Here is a 23,728-nt window from a genome sequence, read left to right on the forward strand (position 1 = left end):
AACGTGCGATCTACTACTGTCTGACACAGACGATAGCATCGAAGTCGTTCAGATAAATCCCCAGGCAAGCAAACCAATAGCGGCACAGAAACGTGGCACCCTCGTAAACATCATTTAATAATGTGAAATCACTTTCGGCTTAGAGCCGAGCCTCGATCATATTGTCGGCCGAGGTAACATGCCCGACATTCCAGGGTTTAACACACTGTCCGTGTTTAAATAAGCAGGAGACGGCCATTGCTAGATCGAGATTAGTGGATTGGACGCTACTGCGGAATAGTTGGGATCGATCAAGGAAGGCAAAGAGCACATGAAATGAACAGGTCCCAATATTAACCGAGCTTCTTGACCTTCCCACAGTTCCGACCTCCGAACGAGCTTCTGCCTGGAGTCCGGTTCCACCAGCGACGGCGCCGGCGCCGGCGTCACGCACCATCTCACACCGTTCTATCCCTAGCGTATAGTGCAATGCCTTAGTGAGTTACGTACGCTGCTTTCTTTGTCCTTTTGGACGCCACTGCCCGCAAATAGATTGATAATAGAAATTGCAGCTATACAATCAAGAATTTCCAGCTAATCGGTGATTTTTGAGAATTCTGTTCTCCGTTGAGATAGACGATCAGAAGATAGCGCTTTTGCGCAATTTCAAAGCGCTCCCAAATACTGAGTACATGTGGCTGAATGTCACTTTCCCCTACAGCAACATTTAAGGCTGAACGTCAGGAGCCTATATTGCTTGTCTTACCTAGACGATCCACCATGTTCTTGGCACCGCAGAGTTCCCCAACAGCCAAGTACACCGTCGCTACAGGGTCGTACCATAGTGCTAACCTTTGACCATCTCCTATTTAAAATAAATTATCCATCGGATTTCCAACTAGTAACTAGTAGCACATGGGCAGTCAAAAGTACGATGCAGGCGCGGGCCTATGGATGTCAATGGCGCGAAGTGTGGTCTCATGCGCTATGCGAGTATCCCTGCAAGCCAGCAGTGCGGTTTGCGCGGTGATAATTAAATTGAGGCAACCCTTGTCCGTCTCAGGGGTTCTTCTGCTTTTGTTACTAAGACACGGATGCTTCTAACAGCACTGGCATACACAGACTTCACTACGCTCACTGAAACGCGTGGCACGGATATAATCATCTCGCTAAGATCAAAGCATCCCCATAGTACTTCGGTTCTCGCGTATGTAGGATCTATTGGTATGAATCCTTGATCTTACACGGCACCTATCTTGCGAATCCCATTCGACGCCTGCTAATTGAGATAGATGAGTCCCAGAATACGGCGCAGCAGCGGCACATCATAAGAGTGCGCTAATAGCTCTTAATGCGAAGCCATCAGGGCCGGACTCTATCTCATGAGCGCACGCCCGTCCTCGAACCCCGTCTACATCTGATCCAGAACTACATATAATGCTATTTCCGTGACCTTATTGGCGATAGTGCTGCACTAAGAAGCTAGGCCATCTAGTCCCGAACACCCACCAGAAATCGGCGGAGAGACTAACACAATGTCATATTGCCGCTGCCACCTCACTCGTGGGTATACTCTAAACTAAATCTCCGTTCCAAAACACCATGTCTAGGTACCCACGAAGCCAGCCAATCACAGGGAGACCAGGAATAATGAGCTCTGTTAAGTGTTAACACTGTCCGTTTCTCCAGCCAGTGACTCTAGCGATATGGAGCCTTCGTTAATGTAGCACGCGTCTTTGACCTAGTTGGACCATTGGTATGAGCTTTCATTATCTGCCAATGGCAGTACAAGCAACCGACCAGGGTTGTTACTATCCCTCTCCAAGGAGTGGGGTCTATTAAGGCGTCGCCGTTACATTAGCGACCCTACTGCAGGCCGCCAGAGTGGGCAGAAGTGGGATAAATGACCAGTGGGAGTTACAGTATCGGCTTGTCTCCCAGATTTTAACCCTCGGTGGGCACTGAAGGGAATGGAGGCTAACTATATTGCTCTAAGTACCATAAGTAAAGTATTCTAGTGCGGGCTATATTGTAGTGCTATAGAAGCGCGCAAGGCGAGAAGCCTACATAGGCTGCTCATTCCGTCTGGCTGCCGACCCATATTAAGTAGTAGAAGGCGCCATTTAAACAGACATCTTGCATAACCCTTGTAACTCACTCAGAAAGTATTTCCAAAATAGCCGCAAAATGCCTCACAAAAACGGCTCAACGGTCATTGAACATTATAACAACGGAGATCACACCAATGGACACCATACGAAAGGCACCCAGTCCAACGGCCATGTGCCGTCCACATTGAACATGAGCGTGGACACGATTGCCATCTCACCAAGTGCACCAGAGGCTGTTCCGGCTCTTATCGACCAGATCGCATCCCACAAATCCATCTCTCTGGAGGATTCACAAGAAAGACTAAGACTGCGAGATGCTGCGAGAGCCCTAGCGAATGCGCTGGAGACCCCGCGAGAAGCGATTGTTAGACAGTGCTGGACTACAGTAAGTCTAGTCTTTCAGTTGGATTTTAAAGAAATGCTTTGCGATGTGTATGCCGGCTGAGATCTAACGACCGGTTTCTGCTATAGGCTACTCTGCACGCTGCTATCGAAACGGCCCTCGCTATAGGTGTTTTCAGCGAGTTATCTCGGGACAAGCCCAAGTCTGTCGCAGAGCTTGCGGTGACTACACAGAGTGATCCGGTCTTGTTGTGTAAGCATCCCCCAATCTATTTATAATTCTGGCATGTATTTCTCAGGTCGAGTTGTATTTTACTTACACCTCCCAGCGCGCATCATGAAGCATCTGGCATCTATGACCGTAATCACTGAAGCGGGACCGGACGAGTATATTGCGACGAACCTCTCGATCACACTCAGTGTGGAGCGATATGGAGATGCTTTCCCTGCCCTGTAGGTGAGACCCAGAATGCCAATGAAAAGGTTAAGGTACTAACATTATTTTTGCAAACCCCAGCTCAGGTTGGTTATACCCAGGTATCTACGCTATCCCAGCCTTCCTTAAACAAAACGGATTCCGCAATCCAACCGACCCCACCAAGTCCCCATATCAGCTGGGACAGCGTGTCGACGAACACTTCTTCGAATTGGTACAAAAGAACCCTACCCTTGCCAAACAATTCGGCAACCACATGTCGGCGTACCATCAGGGACGACCAAGCTGGATGGACAAGGGATTCTATCCAGTCCAGGAGCGGTTAATTGAGGGTACTGAGCTGAGTGAGAAGGACGTCTTCTTGGTTGATGTGGGTGGTAGCACCGGGCACGATGTGTCTGAATTCCGTCGCAAGTGGCCGGAAGTGCCTGGGCGTCTTGTGGTACAGGACCTCCCTCAGGTTATAGAAACTGTGAAGGATGTGCATGTGTCCATTGACCCAATGGCGCATAATTTCTTTACGGAGCAGCCGGTGAAAGGTATGGCTTGAAACAGTTGCTTTTGATGATTGATGAATAGGGCTGACAAGGTTCAGGAGCACGAGTGTACTATATGCATTCGGTTCTACATGACTGGCCTGACGATGTGTGCGGTCAGATCCTGTCCAACCTTATCCCAGCCATGAAACCGGGGTACAGTAAGCTGTTGATCAACGAGTATGTTGTCCCCAGTCTCGACGCGCATTTCGAGACGACAAGCCTTGACATGATCATGATGTCAATTGCCTCGGGGGAACGGACGGAGAAGCACTGGACTACATTGATTGAATCGGCGGGGTTGAAAGTAGTCAAGATCTGGACGGTGGAAAAGGGAGTGGAGAGCTTGATAGAGTGCGAATTGGCGTGAAATCAGGACCTGTCTGCGATGCAGGAGAATTTGGTATGAGTACCCGTGGATCCGGTTAGCCGTACATTTTTGTCAAACACTTTATCTCGAGAATGTAGTATGTTGATAAGGAATTTCACCAACGGTCCAGTGAGAGAGAAGGAATGGACGATAGGCGGACTGATAACGGAGCTGACGCCAGGAGTGGATCCCATGGTGGATAAGCGCACGGAGGAAGACACCGGCTGTCACACAGATGCAGGGCAGGATAATGGGAGGGGTCCTGGGCCTGAGTAGCAACCTAGATAGGTATGCTTTAAACTAACCATGGGCAGGATGGTAGCATTCAAACGGCGGGCAATGACAGGCTTCCAGAAGACGAGGAGAAAAAGCATCGAAGGGCTGACTAAATTCAATGGAATGGATCAGCAACCCGCCACGTGACTCCCCCAGACCCGCCCTGGTCGGGCCCCACCCGATTGCCCATTATCGACCAATCACAACCATGCCGAGCAAAGCAATTCGAGTTTCCCGCCTTTTCTCCTCTTCATGTCTGCCATTTCTCCTCCTCCTTCTCCTTCTTCTTCTTTCCGTCTGCTTCATTCTCCTCTCCAATCCTGCTGTTCGTGGGTAGATCATGTCCTGATCTGACCTTATGCTCTATCCCTCAGATCTCTCGGATAAGGGATGACGAATTAGCGAGTCTCCGGACCCTTGAATCTGTGTCGATGTTTCGGCAATGACCTCCGCAGCGCACAGCAGTCATCCACCCGCCGGGAATGGGGTGACTAAGCGCAAGTCAGGTACGCTCTGCAATGTCATCAAGGACTCTGCATATATCTGCTATTCTTCTCCATGGTTCTAATGAAACTGTCTATCTAGGCTCCGCGGCCTGCGTCCACTGCCATCGGCGCAAAGTCCGATGCGATGCCCGCATCGTCGGCCTCCCATGCTCCAATTGCCGTTCCGCGGGAAAGACGGACTGTCGGATTCACGAAAAGAAGAAGCGTCTGGCTGTGCGATCAATCCTCGACCCTGTTCCAATCCGCTGTCGACCACCTCCTGCTTCTTCTGAGCCTCTACACAGACATTCTTTGCCCCTCACGGCTACAACCCCGCCTGACGCTTTCACCACCACCTTCCGCGGCGTCCAACCGGAAGTGACAACGCCTGTCGCACCTCCCACCTCAAGCCTACATAACCTTCATCAAACGCTTAATCATAATGTTAATCAACACCCTCCCCATAATGGCGCCGGGTCTACTTCAGAATCTCCAACATATAACCGTCCTCCGGGCCCGGATGTCTCGGCCGAATCAGACTCGCATGCGGATTTGGAGAAACGACTAGTGAAGCTAATCGATGAGGAAGAATCGGGCAGTCGGGAGATTCGTCGGGGTGTGCGAGCTATATATGTGGGTCATGAGCTGTCGAACATGTCTTTCTTGATCCGTCAGCAACGTGACAAGGATGACGACGTGTATCACTTTGCAGGCAATGAGATTCCGCGACGACAGTTAAGGACCGGGCATGATCAGCTGCTCATGGATGCTCTCACTTTGCCTGAACCGGCCCTAGCAGATGAGCTGGTGCAAGCTTACTTCGACCACGTCAACCCGGGGTATCCTATTATTGACGAGGACCTGTTCATGGCGCAGTATCGCAATCGAGACCCCGCTGATCCTCCCCCAATTCTGCTGCTACAAGCCATCCTACTGGTGGGAGCCCATGTCACTCGTCCCAAAGCAGAACGCGATGCCCTCAAGGACATTTTCTTTCGTCGTGCCAAGTGGCTGTTTGATTCCCGTATTGAGCGTAATCGCGATATCCTGGTGCAAGCTGCCCTCCTCTTGACTTGGCACTCAGATGGTGCCGATGATGATGTCGCAGCGAATGCGCACTACTGGGTGGGCGTGGCTGCCAGAATTGCTACTGGCCTTGGAATGCACCGAAATCCTATCTCCAGCCGGTTTGTCTCTCGTGATCGCCGAATGTGGAGGAGGCTATGGTACATCATAGTGCAATTCGACGTTATGGTATCACTTTCCTATGGTCGACCGCAGGCAATGTGAGCAGATACCCCCTCCTCTCCTTTCCAATTGGTTGCTGACTTTATACACAGCAATCTCGAAGACTCCGATGTGTCTCCATTGACAATCTCCGACTTTGAAGGCTGCGGACCTCGTGTTCAATCCGACTATGTGATCCATTTCTCTGAACTCTCAGTGATGATCTCGTACATCGTTCGAAGCCGCTTCGGACTACGAGTGAGTCCAGAGCGCCGCAAAGCCGTCCTCCTCGAAGCCGACGAAGCCCTTGCCAATTGGTCTCTGAAACTTCCCGATAAATTACGTCTCCGAGCATCCGACATGGACCCCTGGTCCGCCATGCTCCATCTCACCTACAACAACTTTCTGATCCTCCTCCATCGCCCACACCCCCGAGCATCCGCCTACTCAGACGACTACGGCCCACACGACGCCGAAATCTGCAGTGCAGCTGCAGGAGTCATCACCTCAATCTTCGAAGAACTCCGATTAAACGACCGCCTCAAGTTCCTGTGGTACTCCGGCGTCCACACCCTCTTCACAGCCATGATCCAAGTCCGCGTCGAACTCCGCTTCTCCAACCCCGTCCTAGCAATCAACGCTCTCCGCCGCTTCGACTCAGCCTCCTACTCCCTCCGCGAACTTGCAAGCTACTGGTTTCACGCCAACACCATCCTTCGCCTTTTCGAAGACTCCAGACGCCTCCAAGAAGACCTCCGAATGGCCACCAGCGAACGACCGCCCCGCCGCTTCAGCAACCCTCAAGACCAACTCAAAACCACCCTACACTCCGCTACTTCCACATCCACCTCCGCACCCACAACAATGCAAACAACACGAACCCCCAACCCAAACCCCACAGACCGCCCCCTTCCCTTCGAAGTCCCCACCCCAGACTCCTCCACGAACCACCTCCCAACAAGCCCACACCACAACCACCCTCAACCTCAGCCCCAACAACAACCTCACCATCATCATCTCGACGCCTGGATCCCCCCACCTCCACCCTCCGCCACCATGACCCCCGTCGTCGACGCTATCGACGCCGACGCGCCCCGCGAATCGCTCGACTGGCGCCAACTCTTCTCCTTCACGGATCTGGACCAACCCGTGCTACCAATGGCCATGGAAGGACTTCCCGAGTTAGAGGATGAATGGCGTCAGATCTACTGGCAGGAGACTCCGATGTCGGATCTTCTGTTAGATGGAGGGTGGATGCATGGATGAATATCTCGTACCGCAGATGTCTGGATCTGTGGTTGCTTTCCTGTTATTTTAGCGAGTCGTGGTATTATTTTCCTTCTGGTTTGGTTAGATTTGCATTCTATTCCTATGATGATGACTATGATGATGACATCTCGTTTTTTGTTCATTTCTATCGATCGTCCCGTTGTTTATATGATGGAAAGCTAGCCCGTTCTTCTCTTGAACACGTACGTAATCAGGGGGATTCGGGTTACACCGCGCAAGCTCGTTCATGAACTATTTTCCGTCGTACAGATTCATCTAGCGGTAACCATAAGACTTGGCTTCTACTGTACGCTTTGAAATGCAACCACGTGATTTTTTTTGGCTGTCAGGGACAGTGAAGTCCAATCCGTGTTCTATTTGTCAGGTTCCTGTTGTCTTCTTCTTCTTCTTCTTCTTCCTGCTTCCGAACAGTATCCCATACTCTGCAATAAATAATGACAAAGACACACATACACGCGCAAATAATAGATACTCAACTCAGACAATAATTACATGTAACTGGCCCCTAGCAATCGGGTGTGGGTACCCCTTTTTCTCTGGTCAACCATAACGCGCAGATGAATATTGTACTCGTAAGCATGAGAATATATGGGCAATTTCCCTCTCTTGGTTGGCTTGATGTTGAGAGGTGAGATTGCTTTGGTCATTGGAAGGTGACTGAGATGCCAAAGTGGGCCTGGCAGGTTGGCTGGTACTGATGCTCCAGCCGATTGTAGAAGAGAAGATGAAGAATCAAAAGCAAAAATAAACCAAATCAGCGGGGAAAAACAAACTATCTCTCGGCTCCGTTGTTCCTGTCGTATTGCTTGATTCGTGTTCGTTCCGTTAATATCCCGTAAGTAACCCATTGTATCGTACCGCGTAATTAGGATCGCTGTACAGGGAGTAACATCCGGAAACGTTCGTCGCTTGGGCCTGTGATCCCAGCCGCCTTTCATGCTGGAGACGAGGGGCATCCAGCCTCTGCAGGGGTGAAGGGAGGCTGACGTTCGAGTCTCTGCTTGTCCCTTGCTGCAGGATAGTCGTCAAGTCCAGCGGATGGTTCTCCCGCACAGTAGCATACTAATAAGATTCACCGGTGGTGCCGTTGTGCGGCTGGCCGACCATCGGGGGGTAGCCATAAGCGGAAGTGTCCTGCTCAGACGGGTCCAAGCTTTGGTTCATGATATTGTTGGCGCTATCAGCAGCATCAGGAAACCCTGCACCAGGTCCCATTGGACGGCCACCAGGACCGGCAGGCCCGGGGGCCCCTACGGGCGCGCCAGCACCATATCCACTGCTTGTTGGACGGTTCTGGTGCTCGCCTCTTGCGGATTGGGTCTAGAGGAATAATTAGCGTCCGGATACGTCATGAAACTCAATGTCGCCTGTTACGAAGAAAGGAAACATGATTGGGGACGGTTGCACAGGTCTCACCTCGCGATACTTGGACAGGTAAATCTTAAGGGCCTCTGCATAGTTTTCAAACCCGAGGGAGGTCATGGCGAATAGAATGTCCTCCCCGTTGACGGTCTTGCGCTTTTCCTGCTGGCATTTCTCGGAGGCTACGGACAAATGGGTAAGACTCCGTCAGTGAAAGAGCTTGAAGAGTAGGTGTGGTCGCACCAACCTTCGCTAGTGATGAATGAGATAAACTCGCTCACACATTCTTGCATACATTCCTTGGCCTCCTTTGCGATTTTGGCATTTTCAGGCAAAGCCAGCTTCATGATACGGGCCACTTAATTTGCAACATTAGTATCCTGACATGGTATCAACTGTGATATATGCGGGGTTCGCAGGCATGATTGAAAGTGATCAGGCGTCTTTTACTTCCAGACATTAGGAGGGTAGGCGGGCTTATATGATGGGGAATGTGCGAACAACCAAGAGACGAATGAGGGAAGAGCACGGAGAGGCGTTATCCAAGCCATGAAAACTCAAGTCACAAAACATACAGAAGGACTGGCGGTTAGGATCAAATAAAGGCAACGGGGGTATGCGGTTGAGGGGGGTGGGTGAACCATCATAGTAGGGCAAGAGGCGGTTGACCAGCAGATAAACGTAAGGTACGCGCAAATCAGGAAAAAGAGAAAGCTGCAAGGGAACGCAACTAACCATTTGCAATTGGCAGCCATCTATCCTGCTCCTTCACCTCGAACTCTCCCTGACCCTGCGCCTGAGTGTCTTGTTGGTCCTTATCCATTTGTTCCTGGTCTTCACCCGATTGAACTTCGGGTTCCACCTCCGGTTCCTTCGAGGGAGAGGTCGACGACATGATTTTTAGCTGTTCTGAGAACGTGCAGAGATACTGGATTTAGAACGGGGGCTTGTCTCTAACTGCTCTGCTGGCAAACCACGTCAGAGCTGCGTGCAGCACGCGGTGGATTCTCGATCTCGCGCGCTATGATACAGCCGCGCCAAAGACAACGAGGGTGCGTCTGGCTGGGCAGCGATTCGCTTCACGACAGCCTGAACGGGGAAAGACGGGCGTAATTGCGCGTGTGGGGGATTGGCAATGCTTCTGCGATAGTCCTGCTTTAGCGTCGTGAGCAAGGACCGGCGGGATCTATTATTCGACGAGGAGGGTGGAGGGAGGGGGGTGGGTTGTGTGTTTGGTCGCAGCAGGCGTTTCTGTTTGTTATTGTTTTCTAAGGTACTTTAAATCTGTCTTGCCTGTCTGTCTTTTGGGATTTCCAGCGCGTTTTCTTTTTCGTATTTCTTTTTTTCTTTCTTTTTTGATTTAATTTCTTTCTTCTTCTAAATGGAAAGATCTGATTTGATTAGCCAGAGTAAAGATGGATACAGCACCAGAAACCTGGAAACTCTTTTTTTTGGGCAAAGCCCCTGTGGCTCAGTGTGGAGGGAGGTTTAGAGGGCAGCGCGCGCGCGACTGCAGGAGTGGTCACGTCAGCAAGCCATGCGCACTTGACAGTTTCCCAGTAGCCCGGAAGACCTGGGAACAAGTCGGGGCGGGATGTGACGCGGGTAATGCAACACGGAAGTAACCGTGGGTCAGACTGGCAGTGTGGCACGTTGCGCAGCTGGGAAAGGCAGCAAAACCAACAATTAAAGAGGGAGCAACCGACCAGGCGATTGGATCAAATTCCGGTGGCCCACGACGCTGGGGGATGGATGGGGCGTGTAGAGTTATTGGCTTACCGTCCAGTAGAGAGCAGGCAAATGGTCGTAGGGCAGGTATTACTGGGGACGGCCGCGATGCGCGCAGCAATCAATTGGCGAACCAGAAGTCCCTGGCAAGACGAGCAACGATCACTGGTTGTTGCGAGAAAGTCCCCCGACACCAATGAGATCGGACGGAGATCTAGATATAAACGGTGGTTTTCCAACGGAGGGGACTCGATGGATGGAATTGATGATGATGCTAGATTTAATGGAATCGCGATTGATGAGCGTTGAATGCTTGCTCACTCTCAAGAGATAGATGAGAAAGAGAGAGAAGAGGGAAGAGAGAGAGAGAGAGCGCGAGAGAGCGAGAGACAGAAAGGACGAGGAAACGCGCGACGCTGCTGATGGCCTCAGGACTCTATTACGCTCCCCTTACGCGGTATCCTTGTGTATTGGTCTGTTTTCGGAAAGGTGCAGACCCTCAATTGCAGGTGAGGGGAGATGAGGGGGGTCACAATACGGTATTACACGTGATGTCGGCCTGACATCGTCATCATCAAGTTCGCCATAGATGAACCATGCGATCTACAAATGGAATACATCTTCTCGGGTCACTCTGTCGCGAATATATTACCGAGCATCTTCAGTATAGTAAGTGTCAGATTTGGCTATCTCCGAGCCCATCCGGCTCGAGCGCAAGCTTTCCCCATAATCGTGGCTATGACCCCCGTTGATCTGTATCCTGCATCTCTCTGATCTGACAACCCATGAGCTTGCACTATGGGCAAATCTTCGGCCGATATACGGTCCACATCTCTAACAAACTAAAATCAGAGGTGTCGATACCCTGGCTGAGACTGCACGATCAAATGTACCAAGTTCATGCATGGATGTAGAATCCTGGCTAAAGTGTGGACCGGATAGCAGGTGTCATATCAGGCACCAATGTATAATCCTTCAAATCTTGGACCCAAATCGTCAAACAAAGCAGTCAAGGATGACCGCATAGAAGCTGCTGATAAACAAGTAGTAACCACTGCCCACACCACCATCTTTCGGAGTCCTTTCTTCAAGTGTGAAACAGCCCTACTTTATGGTTGTCATCAGGCGAGACTGCTAAGTGGAACCTCTGCAGCCCAACGCTCGAAGATGGTGGGGATAAGGACAAAGGCATCCATCCACCAAGTGCTTCATTTACGTTATCATTAACTTTGCAGGTTCGTACCCAACAGTCACCACCACCACTACTTGTTGATTTATAAAGGTTACAAGGAAGGAAGGATCTTAGCCCAGGACTCAGGAGCCATGACCTCCAAGTATCACATCACAATCACTCATCTACATACAAAGCGGCCTGAGGCTATCATGAAGCAGCCAGTCAGAATAGCTACAGGCGTCCTTGTGCCTGGACAGTGTGACCAGTAGAGTAGATCAAACTTGGGCGAAGCAAGCAGCCTTAATCCGGTCGGCTGCCGCTTAGACGCCTTGTCCCACTGAAGCCAACTCATCCGAGCCACACCCCTCCCCTTCGACGCATAAGCGCCTCGAGCGAATTGGTCCAATATACGCGCCCTGAGAAAAACCCGCCGGAAAGCCAAACCTGAGTCAATAGGATGAGACATTGTTGAAGAAGATGATAAAGCAAGTCCTCAACACCATGCAAGAATGAAGATCACTATTAATAGCTATCATATACATCAACCATTAACTTCCCGACCAGCATCATCAAACAAAAGCTTAATGTCTCACTTCTCGCAGTTCAGACTGATGAAATCTTCCTTGACCCGGCACTGCTCATTAGGCACGAGTGCATCGGAGGCCGCAGCTGTTCTCTGGTAGAACGCCGGTCCCTGTCGATTTGCCTCATTCTGTTATCGATGACGTGTGGGACTTCTAGTCCTTTGTCTCACCCGGTTTTGGGTAGTCACGGTCACAATCTTGGTGGTTTTTGGGATTGCAAAGCATCACTGAAGCGCAAACAAACGACTGTGCGATCACCGGGCACTTGTTGTTAACGCCGCAGTCGCAAATCTCCTAACTCCGAGATATATACTAATCACTACCGTAGAAGTCCGTGGTAAAGTGAAGAGGAACATTTTCATTTTAGACCCCACATATGGGGAAAACCGGCCACTCCGAGGCCGCCTCAGCAACATACCAAGCATTTACATAGAAGGCAAAGGGAACACATGACAGCGAAGGGAAGAGATGATGAAAATGGAGAGCTAGAAATGGACCGGGTATGTATGAACATGCATGTATGTAATGTGAGGAACTATGAATGGTCAAGTAGGTAGTCTTCTCCCAAGGGTTGGCTTGCTTGCTTCCATCCTCCCTGATACAATAATTGGGTTGATAAAGTAAGATTAGATGGGCGGTCTAAAAGGTTCTTGTAAGGTGAATATAAGGGTTTATGAAAGAATGGCCCTGGTGACCGTTCACGGCTCGGTCCAGTCCACCTGGTCTGTTACAGGATCGGAACCGTCCTTGGCATACGTGATACGGAGACGAAGGCGGAGCTTAGGTGGGAGGGCCTGGAAGAACATTAGTCAAAGGCAATCAAAAAGGTCATGGTTGGTTTTAGCTTACCCCAGTGAGTGCTGCAACTTTGAGCATCTGGATACCTTCGTCACCAGCATCGAGATCAGCCTTGTTGATCGCGCTGAGCTGTAGCTTCTGACTCTTGGGCACGGCTGCTTGCAATCCAACATTGGAGAAGTGGCCAAAGCTTGAAGTGTTGCGGAAACGAGCCTGGATCTGCGCGCTCCCACCGCTGCCACGTTGGACCTGGAGGGCAAGGGAGAGGTCGTTCTTGTTGAAGGCCGTGTGAGCAGGAGCCGCCGAAGGGGCAGGAGCGGGTGCGGGCGAGGCAGAAGATCCCAGGCCTGCTAGGAGATCCAGAGAAGATGCAGGCTCGGCAGGTTTGGGAGACGGCGTGCTTCCGTTCGTGTTGAACAGGTCCATGATAGCGCTGGTATTGGCAGATCCTGCAGGCTTCTGTGCGGGTTGGGGAGACGGTGAGGATAAGCTGGAGTCGCCGCCGAGGATATCGGCAAGGAGATCAGCCGTATTCTGGGAACCGTTGGTAGTTGGGCTGGTCGGTGGGGCGTCGCCGCCCATGAGGTCCAGAAGCATGTCCTGCTCGGCCTGTTTAGCAGGCTTCTTGGATTTATCTTTCAGAATCTTGCTCTGGCGCTTCTTGGTCGGTGCACCCAACACTCTTTGTTCTTCGCGGATCTCAGGCGGGGGCATGCGTTCGAGGACTCCACGACGAATCTGGTCGTAGCCGAACAGGTTGACATACTCGACAGCCCGCTGTTGAATTTCAACACTCAGATCGGCAGTCCGGCTGCTGAGGAAGCGACGGAGCCGCTCAACCTGTGCTGCATCGGACATGCGCACGGTGAGCTTCATAGAGGCCGTAGTGATGTACTCCACCACTGTTTGCGTGGCGTATGTGCTATTGAGTATGTTGGTGAATAGGTCAACAATGTCGCTCTCCCTGACCTCTTTGACCAGCTCCTCTTCCTCATATTGACCGCCACGGAGAAGGTTGTCACCGTACTCGCCAATGACCCAGGTAGCCGCAAGGGTAAGGCCTTCTTGCGAGATGTCTTCTTTCAGCGAGAGATAAAGCTTCTGCACAGAGTAGGTCTGCAGCTCTGGTGTGGTGGCGATGAGGCGAACAAAAGACGAGAGGATCTGCTCCTTAACATAGGCACCGGCAAGCTTGAGTACACGGAGAATCGTATCAACATGCCAGCGTTTGTTGGGGGCATATCGGTCAGCAGCGATGCCAATTTGAGTAGTCATGGCTGGCTTGAACTCGTTGTCGGCAACTTCCAGGAAGGCGAGCAGCTCGCGAACGAGAACGCGCACGTTACTCTCATTGATCAGCATGAAACTGAGATCAAGGGCACGCCTTCTGATACTGATGTCCGGGTCGCGGAGACACTCCAGGATGGTGTTGCGGTGCCGCTGAACGGCGTTGGGCTCAATTGCAACAACTTTGTTCAGCGTGTTAAGAGCAACGTAACGAATATTGTTGTCCTTGTTGGTCAGGAACTTTCCAAGAATGTTAACACCCAGCACCCTCAGTCCAGAATCCGCTTCGATATCGAGGATTGTCAGGACAGCCTCGTAGAGAATAGCGTTGCCGACGTTCTTCGTCGAATCAGTGTTGGTGGCCACCTGGGCCAGAATGTCGTTGATCATTTCGCTGGTCGCCGCATCCCCTCTTCCTAGTACTCTGAGAAGGCGCAGGATCTTCACTTGGAGGAAGGGATCGGTGATACCGGAGACGTCATGTTCTGGGGCGTATCCCGAGGTGGTCAACCCCTTTAGGGAGCGCACAAGACCACCAGCCAACGGCCGGAACATCTCGATCACACCCTCCTGTCCTTCTTCCGCCTCCTCGGCTTCACACATGTCAATCGCAAGTGTTAAACCGCACAGCAGAACACCGTGGTTCCTGTCCGACAGAAGAGTCTTTGCCTTTTCCAGGAAATGCTCCTGCAGGTCGGGAACCTTGCGACATACACGCATAGCACACAGCGCCGCCTTCCTCCGAATATAAGGGTTTGCAGTAGACATTAAGTTTTCGACTTCGGGGAAAAGGTCTCGGGACATTTCGACGGAGGCGATATTGCCCAGGGCGCAGAGGGCCAAGCCGACGATGTATTGGTTGGAGTGATTAAGGTCACTGCAAGACATCAGCCAGGAGATTCTACGCCGATCTTGCATACGAAACTCACTTCTTCAATGAGTTCGTTACCAGCGTCAAAACTTCTTGGTTCTCATCCAGTAACAGCATCGTTCCCAAGTATCCCAGGCGCTTGTCGGCGAAACGGTGGGAGGCCAGTAGCTTCAGACATTCGATTTGACCAAAGTGTGTCCGTTCACCGAGTGTGAATAAATAGAGAAGCTTGGCCACATTGTTTCTCCTGCGCAAAGAAGTAAGCGGTGGGTTCGAGGGGTTGTAGAGGTTGGCGGTGCTAATGCTAACCGGATGCCCGAATCATGGCTCTCTTCCCTGAAAGACGCACGGATGGCCGCACTCTCCTTTTGAATGACTGCTCGTTCATCGGCGATTGTTTTGGCAGACCGCACATTTCGGATAAACTGCTTGACTATACATGATAGGCGGGAGAGGGGGCGACAGTTAGCGATCGAATTCCGGGGACAGGGGCATGGGAGCAGTATAGCAATGTGGGGGAGGGTTCAACACAAGGACACCTACGGGATGCCATGGCGGCCACAAGGACCCCCGGACGGGGAGGTGAAAAGAAGGGGGTGGATCGACGAGAAGGGGAGGGTCGGAGAAAAAGAACGGATGCGAAGAGACCAGTCTGCGCGATCCGGAGGTCGGTGATATGGAGGAAATAAGAATGACGGGGTCAGGGAGTAATGGTCGGATGCAGCAGCAGCAACGCAGTCGTCGAGAGCCTCGCCCGTCCTTTGCGAGTTGGCCGGCTTGGCATCCCTCAAGGGCGGCCGGCGCATCACGTGCTAGAACTGTGAGCTTAATCACGGAGAGTAAAGCTAGCAACGAGCAAGTATATCATGAACCCTTTCGAGCTTTGAGAGGCTGGTATATAATTTCTTTGCGGGTGTCAGAATGTTACTTAAACTGGGATTCAATCAATCAAAATAATAAAGATTATCAAAACTGAGGATGAGTGATGAGGGGGAAAAAAATATAAAAAGAAATCAGATAGCATGTCCTGGTTTCGATCCAGGGACCTCCGGGTTATGAGCCCGGCGCTCTTCCCCTGAGCTAACATGCTTGGGCTGTTATAATGCCCATCTAGTTTTAGTATTATATACCAAATGTAATCTCGGTTACTTGTGAGGCCTTAAGGAAAATGTCAATCATATGGTAGGACCTATATATATTGTGCGACACAATATGAACACATCAAGTCTGGTCAGATTACTGCCCACTAGTTACTTGCTGATATGCATAAACTGAACTTAGGTATGTAGGAAGATTGCCAGATTAGAACACAGTACTAGTTATATATTCCTCTCTTAGGCCTGATACTACTACCGATCACAACAGCATCTCAAAGGAGCTCACATAGCACACGATATCTTACTGAACAGGATCATCAAATGATACATCGGTAGAGACAGGGCCATTTACTTCCCATCTACCTGGCGGTGTAAGCCAAATAATGAACCTGATACGATCATCCGGTCATATCATAGTAGTACTACTGAACCTGGCGGTGAGATGCAACTAACCGAGCCTGATAGTATATCTTTGTCATGGCCCACAGCACGGACAACCCAACAGATCAACTACCATCGCAGAGGAAATTACGGAACATACCATGTCAACTATTTTTGTCCTTCATTGAACCGTGGTTCTCAGCTGCTTCCATATGAGTGCATAACTCAGGACAGTGAACATTAGCGAGCAACTAACGGACAAACATCAGCCAAGCCGTCCTCACTGGAGCTCTTCCACGTCAGCCGATGGATCCCTGTAAGCTTATCAATTAATGATACCATCGGATACGAACGAAATCCGAAGAGACGAATCAGCCGGCTGTAAGACATGCAATCAATCGATCGATCGTTATGATCTTTCAGGCTCTCCCCATGCTCATAGCATAGTTACTAGGGAATCATACCATCGCAAACTTCCCCAGACACAAACGAGAGTATCTACTAATAATCGAATACTTCTAGAAGTAGAACAATCGATCGCGAAGTATTACATCTGTCACCTATAGGTGGGGTAAATAATCGATTAAAAAACACGTGCATTTTTTTTTCTCGCAGAACACCGGTCCCAACACTGGATCATCCACCACGCTGCTTCACTACTGGCTCTCCGTCCGCGTCGGCAAACCATGGATCAAGTCCCTCTTTCATTCCCGCCGCCCCTCCGAGGGACCCGGAATAATCACCCTGAGTAGTCAGTAGACAGACTAACCATGCTGCCTGTGCCCGGGCAAGTGAAAGTTTCCCAATGTAGCTCCTAAGTAGTTAGCCATAGTCTCACACCTGCGAACAGCTTGACTAACTAACTAACTAACCTACTGACTGTCTCCTCCGTATTACTGATGATCGTAAACTGACATATGTCCTCTTTGTTGCCGCTTTGCGTCTTCGTACATGATACGTATCTAGCCTGTTACCAATTAGGAACTTAACGCCAGTCCAAAACAAAATAATCCTCGGATTTGCCAAACTGTTCTTTAACTACAACCCTTGTTTAAATTAGCAATATACAAGACAGATCCATACCTGCATAACCGCAACAAACCGATCCGATCACCCGCCACTCATCACCCATTCATTCATTCATTCAATCATCCATCGAACCAAACCTGACCAACCAACCAAGCAACCCCGCCTTCAGAATCTTCGTTGCCTGTCTATTACCTGTTCCATCTCTCGGCCTAAATCCGCAACAAGACCCCGGAAACACCATACACACACGCAGCCAGCCCCAGCGGCACCATCAGCCAACAGCCAGCCAGGCTATACCCTAAGATCTGTTCTTGCCCAAACCAAAAAAACCAGGCAGATTAATATATCCATTTGATCTATCTACCTATCTAGTGGCGTACAGGGGTGTGTGTATGTGTGTGACTGACTGACTGTGTATGTCAGTGGCTGTCCATCAAATAAAACCAAAAAGAAAAAAACAGGGCCCACGGACCAACATCCATTCCATTAGTCTCGCCGCGTGCAAGCACGCTTTCCCTGCACATAGTGTGGGAAGAAGAGAGAGAGAGAAAGAGAGAGAAATGAGCACTGAGTCAATGACAACCTCACTCCGACGCCGCCACGCAGACCAAGAGGAAGTGGATTTGTGTTGTAATCCTGAACCTTACAACAAACGGCGGGCGTCTTTCTTTGGCCATGTAACTGGCTACACTACTACGAATAATAACAATACTACTAGACAGACAGCGGAGAAAAGCCGCGATGAGTCTTGGTCGTCGTTAAAGAAGTTTCTGAGTCGACATGTTAGTACTCGTCGATATCGGGTTCTGGAACGTGAGCCGAATCGGTTGAGGAAGAGGTTCACTCAGTAATGATTTTATTTGTATTGATTGGAAATGAGATGAAATGAATGAAGATATGGGAATGGGGTGTGGATGTATTTACTTTTTTTTCCATTCATCACTTTGGACATGGTTTCGACTGTTTGTTCTGGTTGTTTATTATTGTGATGATGCCTGTCGTTATTATCATTGTTATGGTACTGGGGGTTTCATAGTATATTTTTGCTAGTATACTTCGATTGCTCAGATCGATGGCTAGAACCATCGTTATTCCATCTTAATGCTTACTACAGTACTACTACTGGTGTTGTACTACCATTCATTCCCACGGATTCCGCTCAACGCCCAACCGCGGAATGGTTGGTGGGTATTACTTACTATCTACTATCGGCACCCGCAGGAAATTTCCTCCCACGTTAATTTTGTTTCTTTTATTGGACTACTATCATGTACGCTTATCAGTGGGCGGGTGTCTCTTCCTGCCTCCTGGTCCCAATGTCACGATCATCTTCTCTCTGTCCCAAGGATCATTGTAATGAACGGATGTATCAGGACCTGGAGCAAATTACTATTTGTTTTCTTCTCTCTCTCATAAATTGCATTTTTCTCCATCCTTTCCCGAACATCATTTACTTTACCCAATTCCATCTAAACCTGTGCCATGGCTCTGCAAATTTTTTATTTTTATCTCGGATCTTGGCGTTGGTACTAACCAAGAGTAAGTATCCCCGTCGTACCGTATCTCCCAAATTGAACTGCCCAAACTCCGGTGTTATCCCGACGACAGATATTGATTGAGATTATATTGGGCGCAGGATGCCGTCGGACATGGGCAATGGGTCCAGATTTGATTTATGGAGTCAGTCCCCTCCTAACAACGTGGCGCGCACGTCCGTTAGAGACTAAACGGGTCTGGTCGAATCTAGACTTCTTTTTATGTCTCACATTGTCCGTAGTTCGGTGGACTTGTGTTGGGGGGGGGGGGGCTTTAGTGTGGAAACGATGGCCCCGAGCTCGAGTCGAGTCCAAGACACTATTCCATCCATCTCGATGCGTTTTGGTGATGCCACATGTAATGTAGGTATTTGCCTGCTTAGGTGTTTTAGTGGTGGATGGGTATCATAGTGAGCATGCGAACCACTTAGCAAAGCAGCGTGAAATGATGGTAGTAGTAAAATATTGGTGGTTAGATGTCGTAAAAAAAGCACTTATGCATGCATGTATGCACGCACACAGAGATTGTAAGTACTCTGTCTGCCTGCCGGCCTGCCTGCCAGCTCAATCCGACGTGGTGCCTTACAACACCTCCCGGGCTTCACGTTAGCTCCGTGCCAAGGGAACCAAAACAAGATTTTCCTTCTTTCTTTCTTTCAACGTCTGTTGGAGGTAAACTGGACTGGCTGGATTGCTGGCAGTTGATTTTGAGTTAAATGCTTGGACGTTATAGCATGTATGTGTGTGTGTGTGTGTGTGTGTGTATGTATGTATGTAGATGCAAATGTCTGGTTGCCTTGACAGTCGGATATGTCATATCGGGTGTCTGTGATCTGGTAGATGTTAGCGATGTGGGTTTTAAGAATGTAGTAGTTGCATCTGGTTGCTGGCTTTGTGGTCTGGGCGCCTCGTGCTGGTGGTCTAGATACTGCACTGGTGGAAATATTGGGGTGTGTTGCGGTCTTCCATGGTTTTGGTCATGGCTTTGTTGTTGAGTCGGTGGTAGATTCCGTGGCATTCCGGTTGTGCATGTGGGTGTGTTTCTTGAATGGATGGTGCTTGGTGATGGTGCATAGTGTTATGTGTTCGATTCTATATAAAAATAGCGAATTGGGTGCATGGTGCAGTTGACAGAGGTCTGTTCGAGGAAATCACGTTAGTGATATTAGCTACTATAGGAAGGAGCTAGTACAGCGTCGTTGTGTGAGTAGACTAGTTCAACATAATGTAGATGGTGTGAACTGGCATTATGAGATATCGGGCAGAAGGTTCCTGGAAGTAGTAGGTGTTATTACGCCGGTGTGTTGAGCTGTATAGACTGTCGCCATGGCAATCCAATAGAAGCATATGCAGAAGCATATGTATATACTTCAGAAAAGAGTAAAAGAATTTGCGACGCAAGGAAGAAGTACGAGTGCTACTATTTTGTATGGAGTGCAGAGTGCATGGACGTATTGAATGCAGTGCCCATTCACACTGCAGCACAGGGTACTGGAATGGACATTTATATTGCAGCGCTTTGCTGCATGGTATCTCCTCACTCATACTTATCATTAAATATACTCCGTTGCCTATGACACTTCAGCAGCTCTGCAAAATACTATGTAGCCCAGCATGTAACACAAAATGCGAAGGGTAACGTACCCGGCTATCCTAATAAGTTGGGGAGTCAGGTACCAGAAATGGTTGGATACACAACGGCTTCTTAATGTTAGGAAGACCCACACCCCCTCATAGAAGGGAAATTAATCCGCCTATCAACTAAGGGCGTTCACACCGAGACTGTTCGGTGATAATTTACTAGTGACTGAATACTGATTACGAAAACCCACAATATGGATGCTCCATATGGCCGATGGAGCATGACATGCATAGGTAGCGGAGGACGCACGATTAGTTATCTGTCTATCTAGAACGAGGGGGACACCGGGACTAGACAAAACATACTACTGATACCAAGAAAACTCTGGGCGTCCTGTGCGTTTAATTAGAGCTGCCCTAAGACCATGGTACCGGGAGGGTTGGCTACCTTTCCCTGCCTACCCGAATGCTGTACACACAGTTAAGCCACGCTGAACTCTCCGAGTGAAACCCCATTAACAAGGGTTGACGGCCACCTGCTCTCGCCTCAGTACATGCAAGGCAGGAAAAGCTAGCGGCTGCTTTGTGCTCCCGCGGGTGTTAGTCAGACGGACTGTCTCACTCTCCCAACTCGTGCCTCTCATTACACTGAGATCTAGCCGGGTCTTCAAGTAATCAGGAACATTGGTCCACTGATTTGCGCTGGATGACCCTTCAAACCTATGAGTATATCGCGAGGGGGTGGATGGTCCGAACTCCATGGACGAAGTCACGAAGTAGACAAACTGACAAGCTTGAGACTAGTAGGAGTGTATCGGTAACTAGTAGTCCGATGATACGCCGGGCCAGCAGATGTCATGACAATCACAGGCTCTAAGCACGAGATAGGTAACGATGAGAGAGATCGTTAACGTTTACCTAAATGGGGAGCTTGACAGGATGCCAGCAACATTGTGTAGTAACTAGACAGTATCAAGGTCAGTAGTAAAATTGCGCGACTACTCTGTGCTCTTCCAGCTCTAATGCAGCACGCGCGTAAGTGGGCTCGCATGGGCCTGGCTTCGGCATTTCCGGTCGAGTACGAACCAACTGAAGACTCGAGTGGGCTAGACACCAACTCGCTTGTTCTCAATTGTTTTGTAAGGACTAGGGAGAGTCGGGCCCGCCTAAGCAATCTGCAAGGACCAGAGTAAACAACAGGAGATTATTTCCGTTGCCGGGGTTCGGCGTGGTGATGACTCAGGTCACTCAATCTCGGGAGAGTCGAACCGCTCCCAGTCTGATCGCAGCTGACTAGAGTGAGCCACTGACGCAGGTCGATACTGTCCAGGCCTGCGACTTTCTCATTTCGAACATACGACCGGATCAAAATCACGGTGATCGACAGACATCGCACTGAGTCTGATGTTTTGGAGTTCTTAACCTTTGGACCCTAAGGTTCTTTAGTCGGAAAAAAGAGGCCCCACTGTAATTGCGAGCAGCAGCTTCCTAACTGACAATGGAGATTCGACCGTTACGGGTTACGGGCGGTTTACGTTATTGTGATGGGTGCTGCACGCTTTGGCCAATGCATACTCGACCTGTCAATGGCTGTCAAAATTGTCAATTTATTAGCTTGTGGCCAGCGGAAATTGGATGGGCTGGGAGCGGGAAGTTTAACATGAACTCCCATCGTGGTACTCCATCCACCCCTGTTTGATGTGGGCGGTACCTGACTAAAAAATCTGTCAGAGTGGTTTTCTGGTGATGGAAGAGTGCAGAATAGTGAAATGTCAGCCATGTCCGACCGATGGAGATAGTTAAGTAGTATCAGGTGAGTAAGACACTGCTGAGTAGGATTACTTCATACGATCAACCAGCAGAGATACCTATCGGATATCAGTGGTCAAGTACCAATCCCTAGCCAGCCCGCCAGACTAGGAACGAACACAACCCACCCACCAAATTTCTACACTGCATCTCTGCTGGTCTGGATCTTTGATCGTACGTATCGGCTGGTAAAATTGTCATCGGCTCTAACAAACTCGGTCGAAGCCAAGCTAAGATTTTCGTATCACAGTTATGGCTCCTGTGGACGGTGTCTCCCCACCCCAAGAAGCCCGTTGGACCGTCATTTCGCCCCCTCTAAGCATTCCTCATGTCGCGAGGATGGGGCCTAACTGCTTAGCTAAGGCCGGGGCGCGGAACATGAAAATCTTTCATCGTGCTTACTGTATTTTGTAAGTGTGATCGCTTAGATACTGCGAAGCCACCAAGTAGGCATGGGGAGTAATCATGCATGGCTCTCAGTATTCCAGGGTACTTTGTGAATGAGGAGCGGTTATTGCCGTCGGTAAGATGAGCGGGGGTATTGAGCGTGCATCCGGCTCATGTAGGTAGGTCTGAAAAGGTCTTGCACGGTACTTTCCGCGGTGGTGACCACTTCTACAGGTCATGTCGAGCTCATTGAATATATGTCATAGTAGGCGCGCGCCCTCGATAACTAGAGGAGACTTCCTTGGCATCGTCCGAAAAGGCTAAGGAGCAGCTGCCTACACATTCTCAGAGAAGCTTCCTTTCTCTTATCACGATAAACTCAATTCCGATCAGGTTGCATAGATCTCATCTGTGAGTGTTGTTGGAAGAGTATAGTAAGCTTTAGCATGACATCATTGGCTATAAAATTCGTCTTAATTAGCAGATCTCACGAAGTTAAGTAAAGAATGATCTCAGAGAACAACAGTATCTGGCTAGGTATGTTCTAGGAGATAATATGATCTTCAAGGGAGAAAACGCCTTGCCTCCTGCCCCGAAAGGCTCCCCCCGGGAGGAGCTGAGGCTGTATCGATTGGCGCCTTGTTTTGAGGTGGTACTGACGGAGCTCACACATACCGAGTGTGTTGTAAAGTGGGCTGCGTTGTGCAGTAACAATATCCGGATAAATTACTAGCTGCTGTGGTTTAGTGGGTTTCTAAGTATGGAGTGTGGAGTACGGCAGATACCATGGGTCATTCACTGGCTAGGCAGTCCCTAAGGCAGGTACCAATGAAGTTGCCCCTAGTTTCTGGTAACAATAATCGGATTGGGTTGCAATCTGGCAGTTTAGGTGCCACTAGTGGTCTTTTCCCCACATTTGGAAGAAATTTTTTTCGACAATCGATTTTTGTGTCTTCCGTGGTTCAATTCTCCCTTACCATTCAGGTTATGATCTCTCTCCTGGTTTAGCACTAGCTAGATACGTACCAAATATGCATCACACAGAAAGAGAGC

The 23,728-nt window shown here is 49.7% G+C and overlaps 7 protein-coding genes and 1 non-coding gene across 8 annotated transcripts; 3 read left to right on the forward strand and 5 right to left on the reverse strand.

Annotated features, from left to right (window-relative positions):
- Window positions 1-2,002: 2,002 nt before the first annotated feature.
- On the forward strand, window positions 2,003-3,774 carry fmaD (putative O-methyltransferase; the record flags this gene model as incomplete). The annotated part of the gene is made up of 5 exons (XM_025662256.1): window positions 2,003-2,475; window positions 2,562-2,685; window positions 2,762-2,885; window positions 2,950-3,407; window positions 3,464-3,774. The coding sequence occupies exons 1-5, from the start codon at window positions 2,167-2,169 to the stop codon at window positions 3,772-3,774; spliced, it is 1,326 nt and encodes a 441-aa protein (XP_025516616.1). The 5' UTR covers window positions 2,003-2,166.
- Window positions 3,775-4,492: 718 nt separating this feature from the next.
- Window positions 4,493-7,028, forward strand: BO85DRAFT_458854 (C6 transcription factor; the record flags this gene model as incomplete). Its single annotated transcript, XM_025661609.1, has 3 exons — window positions 4,493-4,556; window positions 4,636-5,821; window positions 5,876-7,028. 3 exons carry the CDS (start codon window positions 4,493-4,495, stop codon window positions 7,026-7,028), a joined length of 2,403 nt encoding a protein of 800 aa, XP_025516617.1.
- A 382-nt stretch (window positions 7,029-7,410) lies between these two features.
- Window positions 7,411-8,111, reverse strand: BO85DRAFT_279866 (uncharacterized protein). Its single transcript, XM_025655183.1, has one exon. The coding sequence runs from the start codon at window positions 8,006-8,008 to the stop codon at window positions 7,541-7,543; it is 468 nt and encodes a 155-aa protein (XP_025516618.1). The 5' UTR covers window positions 8,009-8,111; the 3' UTR covers window positions 7,411-7,540.
- On the reverse strand, window positions 7,699-9,702 carry BO85DRAFT_279933 (nuclear transcription factor Y subunit beta). Its single transcript, XM_025655184.1, has 4 exons — window positions 9,150-9,702; window positions 8,662-8,772; window positions 8,469-8,596; window positions 7,699-8,372 (listed from the first exon to the last, which is right to left on the reverse strand). The coding sequence occupies exons 1-4, from the start codon at window positions 9,307-9,309 to the stop codon at window positions 8,115-8,117; spliced, it is 657 nt and encodes a 218-aa protein (XP_025516619.1). The 5' UTR covers window positions 9,310-9,702; the 3' UTR covers window positions 7,699-8,114.
- Window positions 9,703-12,461: 2,759 nt separating this feature from the next.
- Window positions 12,462-15,845, reverse strand: BO85DRAFT_279953 (AP-1 complex subunit gamma). The gene is made up of 5 exons (XM_025655185.1): window positions 15,400-15,845; window positions 15,166-15,289; window positions 14,915-15,103; window positions 12,750-14,862; window positions 12,462-12,694 (listed from the first exon to the last, which is right to left on the reverse strand). Exons 1-5 carry the CDS (start codon window positions 15,407-15,409, stop codon window positions 12,599-12,601), a joined length of 2,532 nt encoding a protein of 843 aa, XP_025516620.1. The 5' UTR covers window positions 15,410-15,845; the 3' UTR covers window positions 12,462-12,598.
- A 29-nt stretch (window positions 15,846-15,874) lies between these two features.
- BO85DRAFT_t140 lies at window positions 15,875-15,946 on the reverse strand. Its single transcript has one exon. It is a non-coding gene; the product is annotated as a tRNA-Met (tRNA).
- Window positions 15,947-18,423: 2,477 nt separating this feature from the next.
- BO85DRAFT_280003 (uncharacterized protein) lies at window positions 18,424-19,445 on the forward strand. The gene is made up of 2 exons (XM_025655186.1): window positions 18,424-18,902; window positions 19,000-19,445. Exons 1-2 carry the CDS (start codon window positions 18,632-18,634, stop codon window positions 19,263-19,265), a joined length of 537 nt encoding a protein of 178 aa, XP_025516621.1. The 5' UTR covers window positions 18,424-18,631; the 3' UTR covers window positions 19,266-19,445.
- BO85DRAFT_280004 (uncharacterized protein) lies at window positions 19,446-20,013 on the reverse strand. The gene has a single exon (XM_025655187.1). The coding sequence runs from the start codon at window positions 19,914-19,916 to the stop codon at window positions 19,626-19,628; it is 291 nt and encodes a 96-aa protein (XP_025516622.1). The 5' UTR covers window positions 19,917-20,013; the 3' UTR covers window positions 19,446-19,625.
- Between the last annotated feature and the right edge of the window lie 3,715 nt (window positions 20,014-23,728).

The sequence above is a fragment of the Aspergillus piperis genome (genome assembly GCF_003184755.1).
Source record: "Aspergillus piperis CBS 112811 unplaced genomic scaffold BO85scaffold_7, whole genome shotgun sequence".
NCBI classification, from domain to species: Eukaryota; Fungi; Ascomycota; class Eurotiomycetes; order Eurotiales; family Aspergillaceae; genus Aspergillus; species Aspergillus piperis.

Coding starts and splice junctions, on each gene's coding strand:
- BO85DRAFT_279866 (XM_025655183.1), bottom strand. CDS start 8,008: ATGCCCCTCGTCTCCAGCATGAAAGGCGGCTGGGATCACAGGCCCAAG.
- BO85DRAFT_279933 (XM_025655184.1), bottom strand. CDS start 9,309: ATGTCGTCGACCTCTCCCTCGAAGGAACCGGAGGTGGAACCCGAAGTT. Junction 8,773..9,149: donor ATGGCTGCCAATTGCAAATG/GTTAGTTGCGTT, acceptor TTGCAAATTAAG/TGGCCCGTATCATGAAGCTG. Junction 8,597..8,661: donor CTCATTCATCACTAGCGAAG/GTTGGTGCGACC, acceptor ATTTGTCCGTAG/CCTCCGAGAAATGCCAGCAG.
- BO85DRAFT_279953 (XM_025655185.1), bottom strand. Junction 15,104..15,165: donor AGCCATGATTCGGGCATCCG/GTTAGCATTAGC, acceptor TTCTTTGCGCAG/GAGAAACAATGTGGCCAAGC. Junction 12,695..12,749: donor AAGTTGCAGCACTCACTGGG/GTAAGCTAAAAC, acceptor ATGTTCTTCCAG/GCCCTCCCACCTAAGCTCCG.
- BO85DRAFT_280003 (XM_025655186.1), top strand. CDS start 18,632: ATGTACGCTTATCAGTGGGCGGGTGTCTCTTCCTGCCTCCTGGTCCCA. Junction 18,903..18,999: donor GGCGTTGGTACTAACCAAGA/GTAAGTATCCCC, acceptor TATTGGGCGCAG/GATGCCGTCGGACATGGGCA.
- BO85DRAFT_280004 (XM_025655187.1), bottom strand. CDS start 19,916: ATGCCACGGAATCTACCACCGACTCAACAACAAAGCCATGACCAAAAC.